This window comes from Heliangelus exortis, chromosome 17 (assembly GCF_036169615.1).
Source record: "Heliangelus exortis chromosome 17, bHelExo1.hap1, whole genome shotgun sequence".
NCBI lineage: Eukaryota > Metazoa > Chordata > Aves > Apodiformes > Trochilidae > Heliangelus > Heliangelus exortis.
The window spans coordinates 9414972-9432638 of NC_092438.1; the positions used below are offsets into that span (position 1 = coordinate 9414972).

The 17667-nt window shown below is 43.6% G+C and overlaps 1 protein-coding gene and 1 long non-coding RNA gene across 2 annotated transcripts in view; one reads left to right on the forward strand and one right to left on the reverse strand.

The window, feature by feature from the left end:
- SDK1 (sidekick cell adhesion molecule 1) overlaps positions 1–15750 on the forward strand; it is a 380086-nt gene extending 364336 nt beyond the window's left edge. Inside the window, exons 42-45 of the mRNA XM_071760475.1 lie at positions 468–605; positions 2433–2553; positions 2749–2878; positions 9531–15750. Of these exons, the coding sequence (XP_071616576.1) occupies positions 468–605; positions 2433–2553; positions 2749–2878; positions 9531–9803 (662 nt within the window). The 3' untranslated portion in view covers positions 9804–15750. The remainder of the gene's footprint in view (positions 1–467; positions 606–2432; positions 2554–2748; positions 2879–9530) is intronic.
- Positions 1–17667, reverse strand: part of LOC139803882 (uncharacterized) — a 395404-nt gene that overhangs the window by 351504 nt on the left and 26233 nt on the right. The gene's annotated exons all lie outside the window — the stretch shown is intronic.

A 17667-nucleotide genomic window follows, 5' to 3' on the forward strand; every position in this document is an offset into this window, starting at 1 on the left:
CAAGTGTACTTTGTTCCCTGGCACAAGCTGTATTTTTCAAAGAGCCACTGAGCAGCATTTTGGCAAGGCAAGCCTCTTAAAAAAGTGGAATAACTGTGAGTCATGACAGGTATATTAGTGGTTCCTTTGACCCAGGGAGTAATAATAAGCATACCACAGCAGACAAGAAATGTAGATGTGTGGAGCTGTGGGAAGAAATCTCCCTCTCTTCACTAGGGGATAACTTCTTCTTAACCAAGAGATTCTGGAGTGATCTTCTGGATGTGAGGAAGATGCTTGAGGAGATGCTGGAGCTGTGATATGCTCCTGTCGTCTTTGTCACCTCAGAAGTGTCAGCAAGCCCCTTGAAAGTCTGGGGCTTTTGAACATCTCTCTCCTGGACACTATTAAATAGGCATCATTCATTGTGGAGACACGCTGAAGGAGCATAAAGAGGAATTTTTATCAGGATTTTTTTGCTCTTTCAGCACAAACAGAAGCCCCTTTCTATGAGGAGTGGTGGTTTCTGCTGGTGATGGCTCTCTCGAGTCTGATCCTCATCCTCCTGGTGGTGTTTGCATTGGTCCTGCATGGCCAGAGCAAGAAGTACAAGAACTGCAGCACAGGTAAGACATAAGCTCTGTGCTATGTAAACACTCTCTGTGGAAATTAGAAATGTCTTTCCTTTGAATCCCTGATTTTATCAGCATGGACCCTCTTTATAGGTATTTTGTTTGGCAGAAGACTCAGATATTTCTGCTGTCTGGTTTGGTAGAAATGGTTTTGTCCATGGCCATGCTGGGCAAAGAGTGTCCAGTGTTACCAGGTGTTGGATGCTCACCAGCCATGGGTTTGGATAGGACAGCACCTGGAAGTCCTGGGGACTGCAGCAAAAGCCACAGTCTGGGTCAAATGCTTGGCAGAAAGCCACAAAAACTGCATGAGCTGAGGCTTTCTTTAGATTTGTCATTTTTCCCTGATAGATGGGGAGAAGCAAAAGATTCTAGTTTTCCATGGCTGTATCCAATGCAAATATATGTATGCATGAGGACTATATCACAACTCCTTTATATTAAATAGAGTGCCCTGCATCTCACATTCATTCCCTAAGCCAAGCTGCAGTAACTGGGCTGGGGGCCAAGCAGCTAAGAGGTGGCTTGGTCACCTGGACTTGTTAGACTTCAATGCATAATGAGCATCAAGCTTTGAATTTTCCTTTAGTTATGATTTTTACCAGCCTACTTTCTGAAAGGAAACAGGAGCTGCCTGCTCTATAACTAAAAATGCTGAAATATACCCCTTTCAAAATGCTTCATTCGTAAGCTTTTTCTTCTCTTTGCCACGTGCCTTACAAAAAAAGGCACATTAATGAGTAGGATCCAGTGGCTGGGTTTTTGTGCTACCCATTTTAAGTGTAATGTAATGAAGGAGTCTTCCAGGCAGTATTTAGTAATTCAGTCCCAAAGTGAAGATCTTTTCTTTCTTTATAATTCACTCCTAACAGGTTTTAGAAAATCAGATTTCAGTCCTGTGAGATGTCAGGTGTATGAATACAGAGACATTTTACCAAGTTAATACTATTACAGATTTGTATGCATAGCTCATAGGAAATCTCTCATCTTAATTTTGTGCTGTGTCTGGGGGACAGACATGAAAAGATGGGTATGATCTGGACTGCCAGATATCAGTGTTCACCCTGAGTCTTAATGTAACCCTGAAATTGAAGCCTGTGGGCTGCAAAGTGGCAATATGCAACTGGTCCTTCTCCCTGGGCCACCAGTTGGGCTCACACCTTTGACAAAGAACAAGCATGGGAGAGAATAAGCTCTTGCTATATTTGATCACAAGCAATATTGTATATTGCTGTATTTTTCCTCTTCTGCCAGTCTCCTGTCCTTTTCACTTCCTTACATTGCCCAGTGATTTCTCAAATCTGTATGTTATCCCCATTACAGCTCTGACATCTTTTTCCCATTTACTATCAGTTCTTTTGCTTGCTTTCCTGACTTTTTTTTCCACCCCTTTCCTATTTTTCTGCCTTTCATAGTTTTAATTTCTCTTGCTTTGCTCGTTCAGCCTTAATAGGATTCAGATTTGATTTAGGACATCTTCAGTGGCCACCTGATTTAGTCACCTGGTTTCTATTTATAGAAAGACAAGAATAAGCAGTTTTGGAGCACAGTTCATCCACAGTGTTTTAGATACTTCTGAATGAAATGCATGCATCCATGACTCCTTTTTTCCCTTCTTTGGGCTCCTTCTGCCCATTCACACTCCTGAGAAGTCTCCTCCTTTCACTCTGATTGTTGTCATTTGCCAGTAAGAAAGGTAAAGAGATTTCCACATTATTAGCAGTGCCATAAAAGACAAAGAGGGAAAAGTTAGCTCTTACAGTTGTATTTGGGAGGGAAAGTGCCTTTCTTTCAGCTGAATTTTTCACTTCCTGGCTCCAGGTAAAACCATCTCCAATGTGGAGGAGTCAGTCACCCTGGATAACGGAGGCTTCACTGCTCTGGAGCTCAACAGCAGACACCTGAACATCAAGAGCACCTTCTCAAAGAAGAATGGAACCAGGTAAGAAGCTGGGAAACCCATGAACTTGGAGCTATTCAGTAGGCAAAGGGAAAAAACTGCTGCCTGGAGGACCTATGGAGGACTTTAATACCCAATCACTGTTCCAGGTGGTGATTCTGGCTTCTAAGCATGATTTAATTGTGTCATTTCAGAGAAATTACAACATGCCCTACACTCACCCCTTATGTTTCCCAGGTCTCCTCCTCGCCCAAGCCCGGGGGGGCTGCACTACTCTGATGAAGATATCTGCAACAAGTACAATGGAGCTGTGCTGACTGAGGGCTTGGGCCTGAATGAGAAGCCCTTAGAAGTATCAGAGTCAGAGGTAAGGGTTTGCTTTCTCTTGCCAAATCTTGCCCAGTCACATTAATTTCCCCACTGATTCCTGGCAAGTCTTTGAAGCCCTGATTCCACACCTGCATTATCCTGTTTTGTCATTTTTTGTCTGTCTTGAGGACTTTAAAAGGTCCAGTTCACTGGTCTGTTCACATCACATCTTACAATTGAAATGTCAAAAGCAAAAATGACAGGCAAGACCCAGCCACAACAGATCCCAGACCTTGCTTTGGTAAATATTCAGAGGTTTTTAGTGTTCCATGGAAAGTCAAGTGCAATCAGTCAGCCAGTGTGTGCTGACCTATTGGAAAGGGGCTGCATGTCTCCTTCTGCCTGTGAGCTGCAAACTTGGAGCACTTTTGAGAAAACCCATGTATGCTGCAAAATAACCAGGTGGCAAGTTATTTAGATGAGGCTGAAAGCTGAACACTTTCCTTGCACTGACTCAAGTATAGGCTGAAGTTTTCACTGTGTCTTTTCTAGACAGGTGCAGAAAAGACCCAAGATTTGAAAGAGTGGTGGTGTGTGGTGATAACTGCTGCCTCTGTTACAGAGGGAGTAAGTGGGATGTGAGTTACCTGGCAGGGAGCACATACCCATGGCTGTGAGAGCCCAGAATTCAGGTTTCTGAACACCCCAGCCCACAGCCTTGGTCTAACTGAAGAGGAGCCTTCTGCTCAGGTTGCCTTTAGACTCTGTTCTCCAAGGAGGGTGGGTGTCTGCTGGCATCATCCATCTGGCAGTGCTCCACCTTGTGTCTTACATCCCCTTTAAGAAGAAAGAAAGCAATTGCTGTCTTTAAAGCCCAAGAGCTGCCAGGGGTGAATAGACAGACTTCAAGGGATGTCCAGAAAGGTAAATCTGTCTCTAAAATCCTCTGTTGTCAGCTGAGACCCTGACGAATCTGAGCTGACAGCGCAAGAAGCGAGCAGTGGGCCAAGCCTCTCCAAACCTGACCCTTCTAGCAAGACTAAATCAAGAGCAGAAAGGAGGGAGAGAAGATGACAGTTGTCATCTGTAGCTTTTCTGCACCTGCAGCTACAGCTGCTTTCCCAGCTACCTGGCTCTCACCTCCTGCTAATTACCAGGGACAGCCTGCTGCTTTGTGCTGCCCTGTGGCCGACCCATCATGCAGGCAGCTTTCCTTGGCATAGCTCAAGCTGCTGTCTATGCAAGGCACCAGCATTCCCCTTCAGATTAAACCCATGGTGCTTTGGTCATGTCACTGTAACAGCCCAGCATTAAACCTGTCATTAAAACAGTTTGCTGAGCATGATCATGAATTTAGCACTGGCACCTTTTGACATTAATTTTGGTGCCCCGTGTGCTATTTCCTGGTAATGCTCAAAAGTCTACTTCCAGGGTGTCATTACTGCCTTCCATATGCACTGTTTGTAGAGCAGAGAAGAAAGTGATTTTTGTTGTGGGTTGTTTTTTTTTTTCTCAGGCTGCTATTAATGTTATTTATTTACTGTGCATTGCAGTCAAGCCTGAAGGTCTCAATTGAGATTCTAGTGTTTTTGTGAATCTGTGTGTGCATGTGAGTACGTGAGCAAAATATGCCTCTTCTTTTTTTCCTTGAGGCTTAGATATGCAGCCCTTCTGTATAATGTCTTTGATGCTTGGTGGGTTGTTTTTTTTTTGTGGTGGGGAGTGCTTTTAGGCATGAAATGTTAATATGCTCCCAGTAGAGGTAGCAATAGGAGATGCTGCCTTTTGATCAGCCTGGAAATGCTGTTTACACTGACTGGTACAGACAGGAGGTGAGGGTGGGCTGGGGCAGAGGTAGGTATAGTTCTTTGACCACTTTCTTTTCATGTACTCCTGTACCTATTAGCTTTTTCTGTTTGTCTTTTCTGTTCTGTTTATTTCTGTTCTCAAAGGAGATCTTAACAGACAAGCTCTGCTTCCTGAGAATTTCAAAATTTCCATCTGTCTTAGCAGGTAGAAATACTTCCCATTAAACAAAGATTTAAAGATATATCTTTATGTAGGAGCTCTACACAGGTTTGGTCCTCTGCAGCAAAGGGGGTCCTGATGCTGTTTTCCTCTAATGCATCTTTGCATGGATCTCAAATTGCTTTCAGTATGATGCATGTAAGAGCAGGCAAGGCCAAAAAAGTGTGCTTTTGCTTCCCACCTGCCTGTCATCTTGTTGCTGCTTAGTTTTACTCCTGTTGCCTGAGGTGTCAAGATTTTATATGGAAAATAAGGAAGCTCACTGGCTTTAAGTCTCATGAGGTTTAGTGAACATGAAGAAGTCTGCGAAGAACTTTCAGGCTGACTGACTGCACTTACAACACAGCTGCCTGGGAGCCTTCCTCCAGGCTTCCTCCTGATGAGGAGAGGAAGGGAGAAACAAAGAGAAAATGATGCAGACCAAGCAGTACTCTTAATATTCATAAATCAAGTGTTTAACTTACTCCATGTCATGAAAGTCAAGCACCAGTACTGTTAATGAGGTTAAAGTAGTTTAATTGGCAGGTATGGAGCAAGAGAGTGCTAAGAGTGTGATTTCTAAATGATTAATAATAATAGGCTTTTAGATAATGAGTCAAGTGGACAAGGTTCTGGGCAGATAATCTGAAGAAATTTGGTCTTCACCATTACAGAAATGTGATGATATATCTGCCATGTCATCAAGACATGGAAGAGCAGTTTTACAGGAGGGGAGGATGTGGTCCGTTTGTTTGTTCTCATACGTCCTTGCAGTCTCCTAAAAACTGGTTTTGGGAGGCAATCTTCTCACAGATTGTGCAAGTTATCAGTCAGTGCTGAGTGCTGGTGATGCTCTGGCCTTCCCAGCTGCTCTCTGCAGTCTGAGTGATTTTTTGCTTTCTCAGCTCTGTAGGAAGATATTATAAACTGCCAATTAACACTTAACAGGGAATATGGTTTAACTTGTTTCCAATAAAGCTCTCCTGTGATTTGGACAAGTTGGGCACCATGTGGAAACCATCTGCAGGTAATACATTAAATAAGGAAGGGGTCCTGTGTCCAGAGAAACCTTTTTGTATACTAGATAACTTTCTCTCTATTTATAGCATATTCTTTTCATGTCAACAAAAAGAAACTACTGCCATCTACATTTTTAGAAATAATCTCAGAAGTTTGTTTCCTATGCAGTCACTTTAAAAAAAAAAAATGTAATTGGAACTATTTACTATATTCAGATTTCCCACTCAGGAAGCTGGCCAAGTCTGGTCACTGACTTGCCTCTGAGCAGCACTTGTGCATTTTGTGCTATCAATAAAACACTTAAATACCCTCTCCTTTCCAGTACTTGTTGATTCACAGGCATCCATGCACCTATGGTTGACTGTAATGTCACTGCTCACCCAATCACACTTCAGCCTTTGGAGGTTTCCAAGGTAACAAAGCCACAGCAGCATGGAAAGGAGAAAACCAAAAACAAAGCAACAAGCCCTGCAGCATTTCTATTTAGTCAATAGTTTTTAAACCACTAAAAAGTAATCCTCTAGTATAAGCTGTCTGTATTGTCATGCAAAACAGATTTGTCTTGTAACTCCTTGATTTTCATCAGGGCAGAGAGGGATGTGGGATGGCAATTTAGAGAATTCCTGGATGGTGAGAGTGGTTATTGGTGCCTTCTTCTGAGCAGACCTTAGAAGATACTTTGGCAACATGAACAGCAGAGGCAGCTCCTGCCTGTTCTGAAGGAAATACAAACAAACCGTGTTGTTTTTAAACTAACAAATTGGTTATCCTTTCCAGCAGCAGTGCTAATGATGGTGAAAGGCTGAAGCTGGTGCAGATATCTGAGTTTCATGGAATTTTCTTCTGAAAGGCACTGGCCTTATTTACATCAAATTAGTATCCTATTTCGGTTGGTATAATGGAGTAATTAGTGGACAGATAATCAGCAGATGGTATTGTGTTAAATTCCCTCTTTCTGTTCATGGCAAGTTCAAGTGACACTGTCTTTCAAATGGCAGCAGCCCAGCTAATGGTGTTCCCACTATTTCTCCTCTTTATTATCTTGACTTCTGGCAATCTCGGAAGAACTTGGCTTAGGTACAAAAATGATATTAGTTTTGTTGGTGAGTATTTTTCTGTTAGTGGTGGACAGAAATGAAGTGGCTGCATCACTACTATTATACCCATCAAGTCATCTGTCAATCTTCTGGAATCAGCTTCTTCTCAGCATTTCTTCTTAGAGCTTCCAGGCTTTTAGTTGTTCTTATATTTCTGTATGTTTGTAGGGACATCAGGAAGAGCAGTAAGGAACCACTAGAAGGGATTTTATTTTTCACCCTGATGTTTAAAACACCTCAGCCCTGCTGATGTGATCTGTAATTGTTTCTCAGGGGGATGGCTGAGCATGTCCTAGTCAGTAAGGGTGGTGGTGGGATGGAGACGGGGTCAGAAGACACAACAAGAGCAGTTGTAGCCTTTCTTGGAGGGAGAACATCCATGAACATCCATAGTTCACCTTCAGGTGCTGCTCCTGGTTGCCTCTGATCAGGATGCAGAGACTTTTCTTCTGGATTTTCTTCTTCATCATCCCTCAGCTTTCCAGCCTCTCTTCACCTTAACATGAAACTATGGAGCTGCAGCAAAATGTTTGTAGGTAGAGGCATGTGCATAGTACAACAACTCCTTTCTTTGTAAGAAAAACAGAATTTAGGGCTCTTTTGGTCTGCAGATAAATTTGGTTGCCTCTGCAGCTGAGGACCAGCCTGCCTGACCTCTTGCTGCCATGCCCTGCCTTGCTGCCACATCTGCAGCCAGCAGAGGTACCTTTGTTGGAGCCCTTTACAAAAATAGACAGGGCAATGCTGGCAGGATGTTCCCTGCAGTGGTGCCAAGACTCTGGAGCTGCTCTCTGCACCCCAAAGTATTCCAAAGCTGAGGATATTCCAGGCATGCTGCAAAAACCAGCTGTTCAGGAAGGTCTTTGGAGGGAGTCAGGTGTTGGCTTCCTGAGGCTGGCAGCTGGTCCAAAGGAGCGTTTTTCTAGGAGACAGACTTACTGAATTCCTTCTGGGATAATTATTAAACGTTGGTAGGGTTTTGTTGTAATATTAATTATGTGCCAAGGCAGCTGAAGCTTTGCATTCTTAAAATAATCAAGCAGTATATAATTCCGAAAAAAAAAAAAAAGCCACAGATTTGTTAACAGCAGCAGGGAAATTTTGCAAAGCTGTAACAGAGCTGCTTTGCCCAAACTTTTGGGAACCTCTAGGAAAAAATTCTCAGCCCTGCCCATCACTATCTGTGCTGGAAAATGGGCATAAAATGGTATCAAAACAGCCACCTAAGCAAAGAAGTGGGATGATGGATGTGGTGCCCTTTTCAAATGGTGGTTTGCAAGGCAGTTGAGGATTGTTCTTCAGAGACCATTAAAAAGGAGCTTTAGAGGAGGAGAGACTGGTGGTGTGGCAGTCAGGAGCAAGAAGGATGTTTGTTTGCTGTGTGGTGGCATAGATCAGAAGGATACCAACCTTTTGAAACTAATTGCATCAACTAACAGAAGCTGCACTTTCCCATCTCTCTCTCATACCTTAGGCAGCTATTACTTTGATATTTAATTGCCTTTAGAATTGGTTATGCAGACTATTGGGGGGGGAGGGGAAATAAAAGCTTCTGAGAGATTCTGAAAAGATTCTGAGAGGAGGCATGAGATCTGGAAATGACTGGGTAAGCGTTTGTGTGCTCTGTGGGATGTGGCTGTTATTGGTGGGAAGAGAAGAAAAATGTGTGCTTGGATACCATGGCCAAGGCTTTGCCATGGTCCCTGTCCCCAGAGGGGATGTATGAGCCCCCTGAGGAGGGGCAGAGGCACAAAGCTGGTCTGGTTACATCTCCATAGAGCTCCTGCTTGACATTAATATGAGCCTTGAAGCTACTCGGACACCAAGCATAAATGTTTCAAGGGGAAAGATCCACTCTGAACACAGGGCTGTGTCTGAGCAGCTCCAAGAAAGCAACTCCTCCACCTGGCAGTTGTTCTTTTCCCAATTTTACATTCCCTTTCTTGTGTTGCTGCTGGTTTTTCACCTTGTCCCACCAATATTCTGATGGAACATGGAGATAGAGTCGTTTGCCTGAAGGAAAAAAAAAAAAAAAAGCCATTTTGCTTAATTCCCTTTCAGTGATCTAACTCAATTTCAATACTTAATGGGGCTTGCAAGCCAAATTCAGAGCAGTGTGCAGGGTGCAGGTGATCTGGTCTGACCACCACAACCAGCAGCACATCTGGCTCAGTCCAGTGGCTTTGCAGGGAAGACATTCCTTCTGTCCTTGCATCAGAAGAACAGATATTCTCAATTGTATTTGCAGTTTTGATGATGTGATGGAGAGCTGTTGGTTTCCCTCGGGTGTCTCTACACTTCCCTGCATTTCCTGTCAGAATAGAACCTCCCAGCTCCCACCACAGAGCTCTGCAGGGAATTAGGAGGGATTTCTCTGCATTTCTTATTGCCAGCATTCATCAGGGAACTCTCCCTCTAGCAGCAAAGCCTGGCTAAACCAGAATATTTCTACTAGAGTGCAAACCATCCTGCCCTAAAATTAGGACCTTTGTCTGGTGATTTTAAACTTCTCTTTAATTTCTTCTGGAGTGGAACAGGATGAAACACTGATGGCTGATTTTGATTTTGTTGGTTTTTTTTCTCCAGGCCACTGACTCAGATTATGAAGACGAGTTGCCCAAACACTCCTTTGTCAACCATTACATGAGTGACCCCACGTACTACAACTCCTGGAAGCGGCAGCAGAAAGGGGTGAAGCACCCAGCACCCTACAGATACGAGGAGTGTGCTGCCAGTGAGACAGAACCCTATTTCCAGACTGTCATCACGACACAGAGCTCAGGAGGGGTGTACACCCCAACGGGACAGCCCGCACCCGGCTCCCGGACTCCAGTGACAGGTTTTTCCTCCTTCGTTTGAGACGGGGCTGGAGGATCTGGTGGCACTGCTGGTGGCACTTCTGGTGGCACTTGGAGGGAGCTGTCACGGTGACTGCGTGCGTGTGAACTGTGGGGAACTTCTCTATCAGGGTAGAAACAGATGGGAACACAAAAGAGGATGGGGTTGTTGTTTTGGTTTGGTGGGTTTGTTGTTTGGTTATTTTCTCAAGACAATCAACTCGAAAAAACACGGAGCTGAACCTTTGTTTAAAAAAAAAGAAAAAAAAAAAGGAATTCTGAAAAGCAACGATTTTAACCACTTGTGAATAGTAGGGGTTTTTTAACTGCTTTTTGTAACACTGCTTCAGGAAGCAGATCCCATGCCCTTCTCTTCCCTCTTTCTTTCTCTCCCCTCCTTCTGTCTCCCCGTTCCCAAACAAGGAGGTGAATTCCCTAGATGCAATGAGTGACTTTGTGATGTGATTTGAAGAGAAAACAATGCCTCCCAGGCTCCTATTTCTTCCTTTTTCTCTATTCTTTTTTTTATTATTATTATTTATTTCATTTTTCCCCTATCATCAAGGTCAAGTAGGAAAATATAGAAAAGGCACAATTTTTTCTGTGAAAAGCAGACACCTCCTCTCTCCTCTCCTCATTGTTGCTCCCCACATTAGGAGCACTGGCTGATCAACTTAGGCTCAATGTATCACTGTGTCTGCTCCAGACTCACTACTGCTATGTTTATATGGAATTACTGACCTGCTTTTCTCCTTTGTTCAAATGGGACCTGCTGCATTCTTGAAATATTCCAATTCCAGGACCTCTAGAAGAGGAGATGGCTCAAAAGAGCACTGTAGGCAGCGGTGGGTGAAGCAAGTGGGAAGAATTCAGATGCAAGGTCAGTTTATTTCTGGTGTGGTTCTAATCCTCCCTTGTGAACTGCCTCTGACATCTGAATTGGTCATTTTTTTTTAAAGTCAAAGGACACAGCCCAGCAAGCCAGAGGAATCTTTCAATTAAGTTTTGCAGTGACAAGCTAGAGAATCCACTAATTGATGAGAGTTTTGAGCATCAAAGTTATCCTGCCCTGTCAATAGTTGAGCATCCTTTCTCACCCAGACTCTGCAGTTCTGCTCACTGGTCTGTAAAAAAGTACACAGTGGCTGCATTTGTTTGATTTTTTTTTTTTTTTTTTAGGACAAAGACACATCATGCAGACTGGGTGAGTTCTGGTGTCCACAGGTGCCTTTTATTGATTCTTCAGCTTCATATCTGGGAGAAGCAACAAAGTGTCTCCAAATAAAGCTAATGAGGTTTTTCAAGCATTAGGGTCATGAATTACCTTGTGCACGTTTACAGTCTGCCTTGTGCACTTGAAGCTACAGCCTTTGGAAAGAAGAGGGGAGATTTTTAGCTCATTTTCCATCCTTTTGTATAGCTCCCTTTTTGTTTTCTTCTTTTCTGTCCTTTTCCCGGAGTCTGTCACGTTTAGCAGCAAGTTGTTTACTCAAAAAAGATGTTGTCAGGGGCTTAAAGAATCCAAGCCCTTGGACATATCAGCAGTCCTGGATCACCAGGCTCTTTACTGCCAGAGTTGGAAAGGTGAATTCAGAAGTAGGCAAATCTCTGCCACTCCAAGCATCTGGCATTTCCTCCCAGGTGGGTGTAGGTCAACCAGGAAAATTGGTATCCTGCAGTTTGCCAACCTCACATCAGGTCACACGCGGATTGTTACTATTGCAAACTGTCCCTGTCCTCCCTGGGTGTGGGTGTCTTCAAGGCTTGTTGCTGAAAGGAACCTGGTGTTGGTTACAGTGGGTGACCCTGCCCAGGGAGGGCTGGTTAGAAGTAGCCTCACCTGAACAAGTGAGATTCAAGAGCAGGCTCATCCCTGCTGTCACCTTTCTTCTTGGACAGGGCAGGTGATCTCAGAACTTCTTTTACTCCAGGGCACTGTCTCTGAGCATTGCTGCTCTTGGTGCTTACAGATTCTGGATAGCTTTGGCACTGGATTGCTGTTCTTCTCCAAAGGCTCCAGAAAGAAAAAAGTTCAAAACCAAAAACTCCAGTGGGTGTGTTTAAGGGCTTTTGAGTTTGGGATAATGATCCACAGCTCATTAGATGGCAAGGGATGTGTAAAGACAAGGGCTTGAGCCAAAACCCCGTGAGCCATCCCCCTCTTTGCACCTGGGTAGGATGTGTGTGGGATGGAGAAGGAGCTCCAAAGAGGATGACATGGAGCTTATTGTGAAGAGGAATGCAAAGCAAACAAAAACCCCACTGCCTTCTGTGCACTTTGACTGTTCTCTTAAGCCATATGGACTTTGCTTTAATTACTGAACTGACAAAAATTTGTTTGCAGTCTGAGTTTTTTGTTTCTTAGCCAAAATTATCTACGTGACTTTCTGATTTGTTTTCTTTCTCTTTTGCTATTTCCTGCATCAGATTACATATTTTAAACACCTTGTTTTATATACACGAAACATAGCAATGCAATGCTGTTGGAATTTTAATGGTGCTTATCCAACAGGTGTGTGAGGTAGTGCTACAGGAGGAGCCTTTCAAGGACCACTAAGGACTTAGAGATGTAAACTAGTAGAAAGTAGATCAAACACAGCTTGCTCCAAAGGAAAGTGCAATGCAAGTAGCTCCACATCTCCTGAATATTGCCAGATCTGAACTGGTGTAAAGTGCAGTTACTCCCTGGGTCTGATCTGATACCACATTGAGCTAAAAAAGCAAGGAAACCATGGGGGATAAAGGAAATGGACTCTGTGGCCACTGCTCTACTGAATGACAACACAGGGCATAGCACAATCTACACAAAGAGAGAAGTGACTATTCCTTTTTTCTCAGAGCCATCTGCAACAAAAACGCCTGAGCCTCCTTGGGGCCTGCTGAGTTGGCTGTGTGGCCCTTTTCTTCTGACTGCTGCCAAAATAAAAGGTTAGGTGTGATTCCTTTAGGACCTGTTGATCCAAACAATGGTATTTCTCCTCCATTCCAGTGCCCATTGTTGTCACTGTCAGTTTGGTTTTGTTGGTTTATGTCACATCTGGGTTTATTTTTCTTAAATAACTGCAGAGGATGGAAGGGCACTGCCCTGCTACCCCCTCAGCTGGGCATAGGATTATGGCTTCTGCTGCCCAGGATCCTGTAAAGCTACATGCATGATGCCTGTGCCTTCTTGTTAGCATGCTGTACTTGTAAAATATGACTCCTGGGTAGGTTCTTATTTACCTTAGATATCAGGTAAATTGTTCTGTCTGGAAGGAAACCATCAGCTGGCAAGAAATCTCTCTTTCATAACTGTAATCTTTGGGAATCACAGCTTTGAAATACGACTTCTAAACAGTAGTTGTCATGTTACAATAACTTCACCCATCAGATGCATTTCTGTCTCTATCTTCCTGTTTGGAACAGTCTTGAAAAATGAAGGCTTGTATTTAAAATGCCTTCTTTAGGATATTTTATTTGTATTTATTTATTTTCCATGTTTCTCAGGTCTCTTGGTGGCTGTTACTAAACAATAAAAACAGTGCCATGAAATGACCAAGGGAGACATTTCAGGGAAGAGTTTAATAGGAGCTCGTTTTTCATGCAATACCCATGGAAACAACCAATTTCCTGCAGGAAGAAGGTACCCAAGACTTCACCCTTCTCCCAGGGCTGAGATGACAGCAACCATCACCATCAGTAGTGCTCCCAGCACTCCAAACAGCACCAAGCCTCAGGTTGTCCCTATCATAAAGCACCTTCACATAACAGAAGGAGTGATACCATTCCAGCTCACTCAAAGTGGAGCCTTTTTTCCCCCCAAAAAATGTATCAGATATGGAGTGTCCCTCATCACAGGGGATGCCTTGGGTGGAATAAGTTTTCCTGTATTTTAATGCTCAGATACTGCCAGACAAGCAGTACTGCTGGGGTGAGAAGGGACAGGAGAGGGCACTGTTTTACCTTGGTGAATGGCACTATTTTTTTCCTCCATCGGAGTCATCCATGGGAAACCCCTTCGGTGGGGAGGACAGGGACAAAAAAGAGCCCAGAGAGCCCAGGGTGTCATCAGCATTTACTAAAGGAATCACACTTTTGGAAGCAGTTGGTATTACTGGAAAGAAGGAAAAAAAAAAAAAAAAAGACAGAAAAGGGAACTAATCCATTACCCAAAAGGATTTTTTTTTCATTTTGTGTGTTAAAGCCAGTGATGCTTTGCAGATGGGCCAAGATCTCATTTTTCCTGCTTATATCCAGGTCTCTGCCAGAAGCTGCTGTAGCAATTGTTTAGAATAAACATCCGAGCCTGTCTTGACATGGGGACACATTTATTATCCTTGTCATTTCTTCCCTCAAGAAATCCATTGGGTCATTCAAAGAGTACCCAATCTGCTGTCCAAAAAGGGGGGAGAGATGAGCTGTTTATACATACAGAGCACTGGTGTCTTCTCCCACTTGCTGTTTTCAGATAAGCAGGGTGACTTCTTCCATAAAAATCCTTTTCAAAAAGGAATTTATCAAGAAACTTTAAAACAAACAAACAAACAAAAAAAAAAAAACCCTAAATAAAAACACACAAAAGAAGTAAACAAAAAAAATGTAGAAAGACAACCACTGGCAGGGCCATCAGAAACACTGAAGTTCTAGAACCTGTGATGTGTAGGAATTTGATCTCAAAATCTCCATCTGATATCTCCTTTATCAATAGCAGCCAGAAGGGCACATGGAATGAGGGGTTATATCTGGTGAGGAAAATCCATCACAGAGGAGTTGTAGGGTGGGCAAGCTGTACTGTGAACAGCTGGATTTGACCTGTAGCTCCCACTGGCTCCATCACAGCTCTTAGGGTGTTTTTCTAGCTTTTTGCCAGCACGTGTGGAGACCATATGTTATCATGGCATCACTAGAGGTCCTGTGGGGAGAGGGATATTGCTGTGGTGTTTATACAAAGCCACACACATGATGGTGTGGTTGTACAGTATCCACTGAAACCTCCTTATGGAAAGCCACCCTTGAATTAGGAGCACGTTCACCCCAAGACTGACCACGCTGGGCTGAGCATTGGCCTAAAATACCTTCACCTGACAAGGCCCTTCAGTTCTTTGTATTTCTGTACTCTGACTCTTCTCCCCCACATCTCCAACCCCAGCTCCTCCCAAACAAATGAACTTGGCTTGCATTTTGTGAAGGTGTAAAGTTTGCCACCTTGGTGGCAGAGAACTCGTGAGCACACACGTGACATCTGGGACAGGTGAGAGATGTTTGAACAAGGAGTGAAATACCACTGAGACTTGAGTTGAGATCCAGGTTCTGACTCAGAATTATTTTATCTTCTCAAAGCTGCCACCTGCCCACTTCAAATGGCCTTGGAGCCACAAGATTTAGTAGGAAATTCATTATTTTGATGCTGTTTGACCACTGTGCACTTTCTTGGGGCTTGAATTGCTGGATATAGAGATTGGAACGGGCTTACAGAGCTTTATATCCAAGTGTTTTCCCATTTATGTGTGATTCTCCAGATCTGGGAATGAAACCTTTCTGTTAACATGACATGGTGATGTTCTGCAGGTGGGGCACCTGGGATGTGCCACCAGTGCTCCCCTTTCAATGCCATTAAGCTCCTGGGTGCTGCTGGGATCTGTCACGGTGCAGTGGGAGCTCTCAGGAAGCAGAAAGGAGCAAGACCACAGTAAAATGGTGAGTTTGTAGCTGGTCACTTTGCCACTCTTGGGATGGAGTCCATCCTCTGGTTTGGTATCTGCTGTCAGTTTAAGGGTAGGGCCACCTTGCACAGCTGTGTTTGAGTTACCCTTTGGTGTGCTACAGTTATCAGATCATTGCTTTTACTTCAGTGTCTCCTTGGGGATTTGCCCTGAAATTTTTGTTCCACACCTCTTGTTAGCCTCACCTTCACCAATCCACTATTTTATATGAGAAAGTTACTTCTTCTTTTGCAAACTTGCTTCTAATTAAAAGAACCCTTTTTGAAATATGTGTGTCCTTGGTACATTTATTTTGGGGGAGGGGATATATTTTCCAGCCTATTCTGTTATTTTTTGGGTTTGTGGGTTCCTTGCCAGCATGTTCACAAGTTAATAGCTCAGGATGGTGAAAATGTAACAGGCTGAAATTCTTTGCTGTTGGTTCTGGACTGTAAAATCCTATAATCCTCTGCTGCTTTTCAGCTAAAATAACATTCTCAAATAGTTTCCACCCAAAATTTGATCCTCCTTAAATATTTTGTTACTTTGCAGTGACAACCTTCCTCCAGATCCTTAATATAGGAGAGATATGAAACCCATTCACAAATGGAAACCCATGGGGACACCATTCTGGATGCTTTCATCCCCCTGCAAATAATGTTTGTCCTCCCCTGCACCATTGTAGCAGCCATCAATTGGTCCCCACAAACGTGTTGATGTTGGGGAGACTGGGATAAATCCCAGAAGTGGAAACAGGGGCAGTTCTGGTATTCCAGGGTGGTTGTTGGTGTTTTTCACTAGCTGAGCATCTGGCCTAGAGAAGTAAACTAAAGAGAGTCAGGTCAGCTACAGCTTTGATGGGAGAAATGAGGGCGAGAAATCAATGTTTTCCAAGTGGGAGAGGGGAGGGGGGAAAAAAAAACGTCAAACTGCTAACTTGTATTTCCCTACTCCTGAAAGGGATGTTATAAATAATGCAGTGTTGTATAAAAACAGGCAGCCCTGTGCAGCTGGTAGCTTGTAATAACCCAGAGGTATCGATGTACCCATTTTGAAGATGAAAATCCTCACACCATAGCATTCCGTGAATGAGACATTATTCTGCAAAATTGCCATCAGATGCAGAAGTGCTTTTTTGAGGACATTTTGCCTCTGAAGTGTATCGTCCTCCCACTTTTCAGCCCTTACTCTTCTCAGGATGCTTTTCCTCCGCACATGTTTTTGTGGTTAAGAGTTGAGCACAGACATAAACACGGGAGTGGATGAGAAACCTGCCACAGCATTTTTAGCCTAAACAATACCAGAGAAAACAGACTGGCTCCCCCCCCCAACCCTGAACAGCACAAGCAATGGCTTGACTGAATCGAGTAATCTGAGCTTTCATTACTGACCTTTTTCCTGCTATTTGTCTCATTTGTTTCCTCTTCTTCCCTCTGTGTTTCTGCTCCAGGGTTATTTCTTTTTATCCTTGCTCCTTTTTTTTCATTATTTTTTTAAGCCTGCCTCATGGTGGTGGTGGGTTGTTTTTTTTCCTCTTCTATTTTCAGTTCAAACCTGCATTTCCCACAAAATGAAAAGGAACTTTATCTTAACACATGTTTTTGTTGGGTTTTCATTCATTCCCTCTGTGCCCCAAGAGCAGAAGTCCTTTTCCTTTGCTGTTTTGTCTCCTCAGAAATGCTGGGCACGTCCCTCTAAGCCAAGGCAATGTGGCCACTGGGTTCCCAGGCCAGTAGAGATCTTTGTCAGGTAGGCAACTGGCATGTTCATCACAGCTTGTGAAGGAGTTGGGATAAAAAAAAAATCAGATGAGTCTGTGTGAAGTCATTCTGCAAAGTTTTACCAGGGAAATTTCTCAGCAGCGCTGGAAGCGGTGAAGTCATTTGCCCACGGATTCTGTACTTGTGCAGAGCTAAATGAGAAAACTCTGAGTTACCAGGGTGTGACAGTGACAATATTGTGTCAGAGGAGAAAGCAACCAACACCTGTGGTATCATCCAAAGGTATTTCCCTGCATCAGGCAACTTCTGGGGAGGTAAGTGCACGTTTGTGCTGATTCGGTCCCCATGCCTCCCCTGGCAGTGCAGCCATGGGCTCGCTGTTGATCCTCTGAGTTCAGACCAAATCTTGCACTTTGTACACTGACCAGACAGTGCAGATAAAGCTGAAAGGCAAGTCTGAAAAAAAACCCCATGTAATATAGCC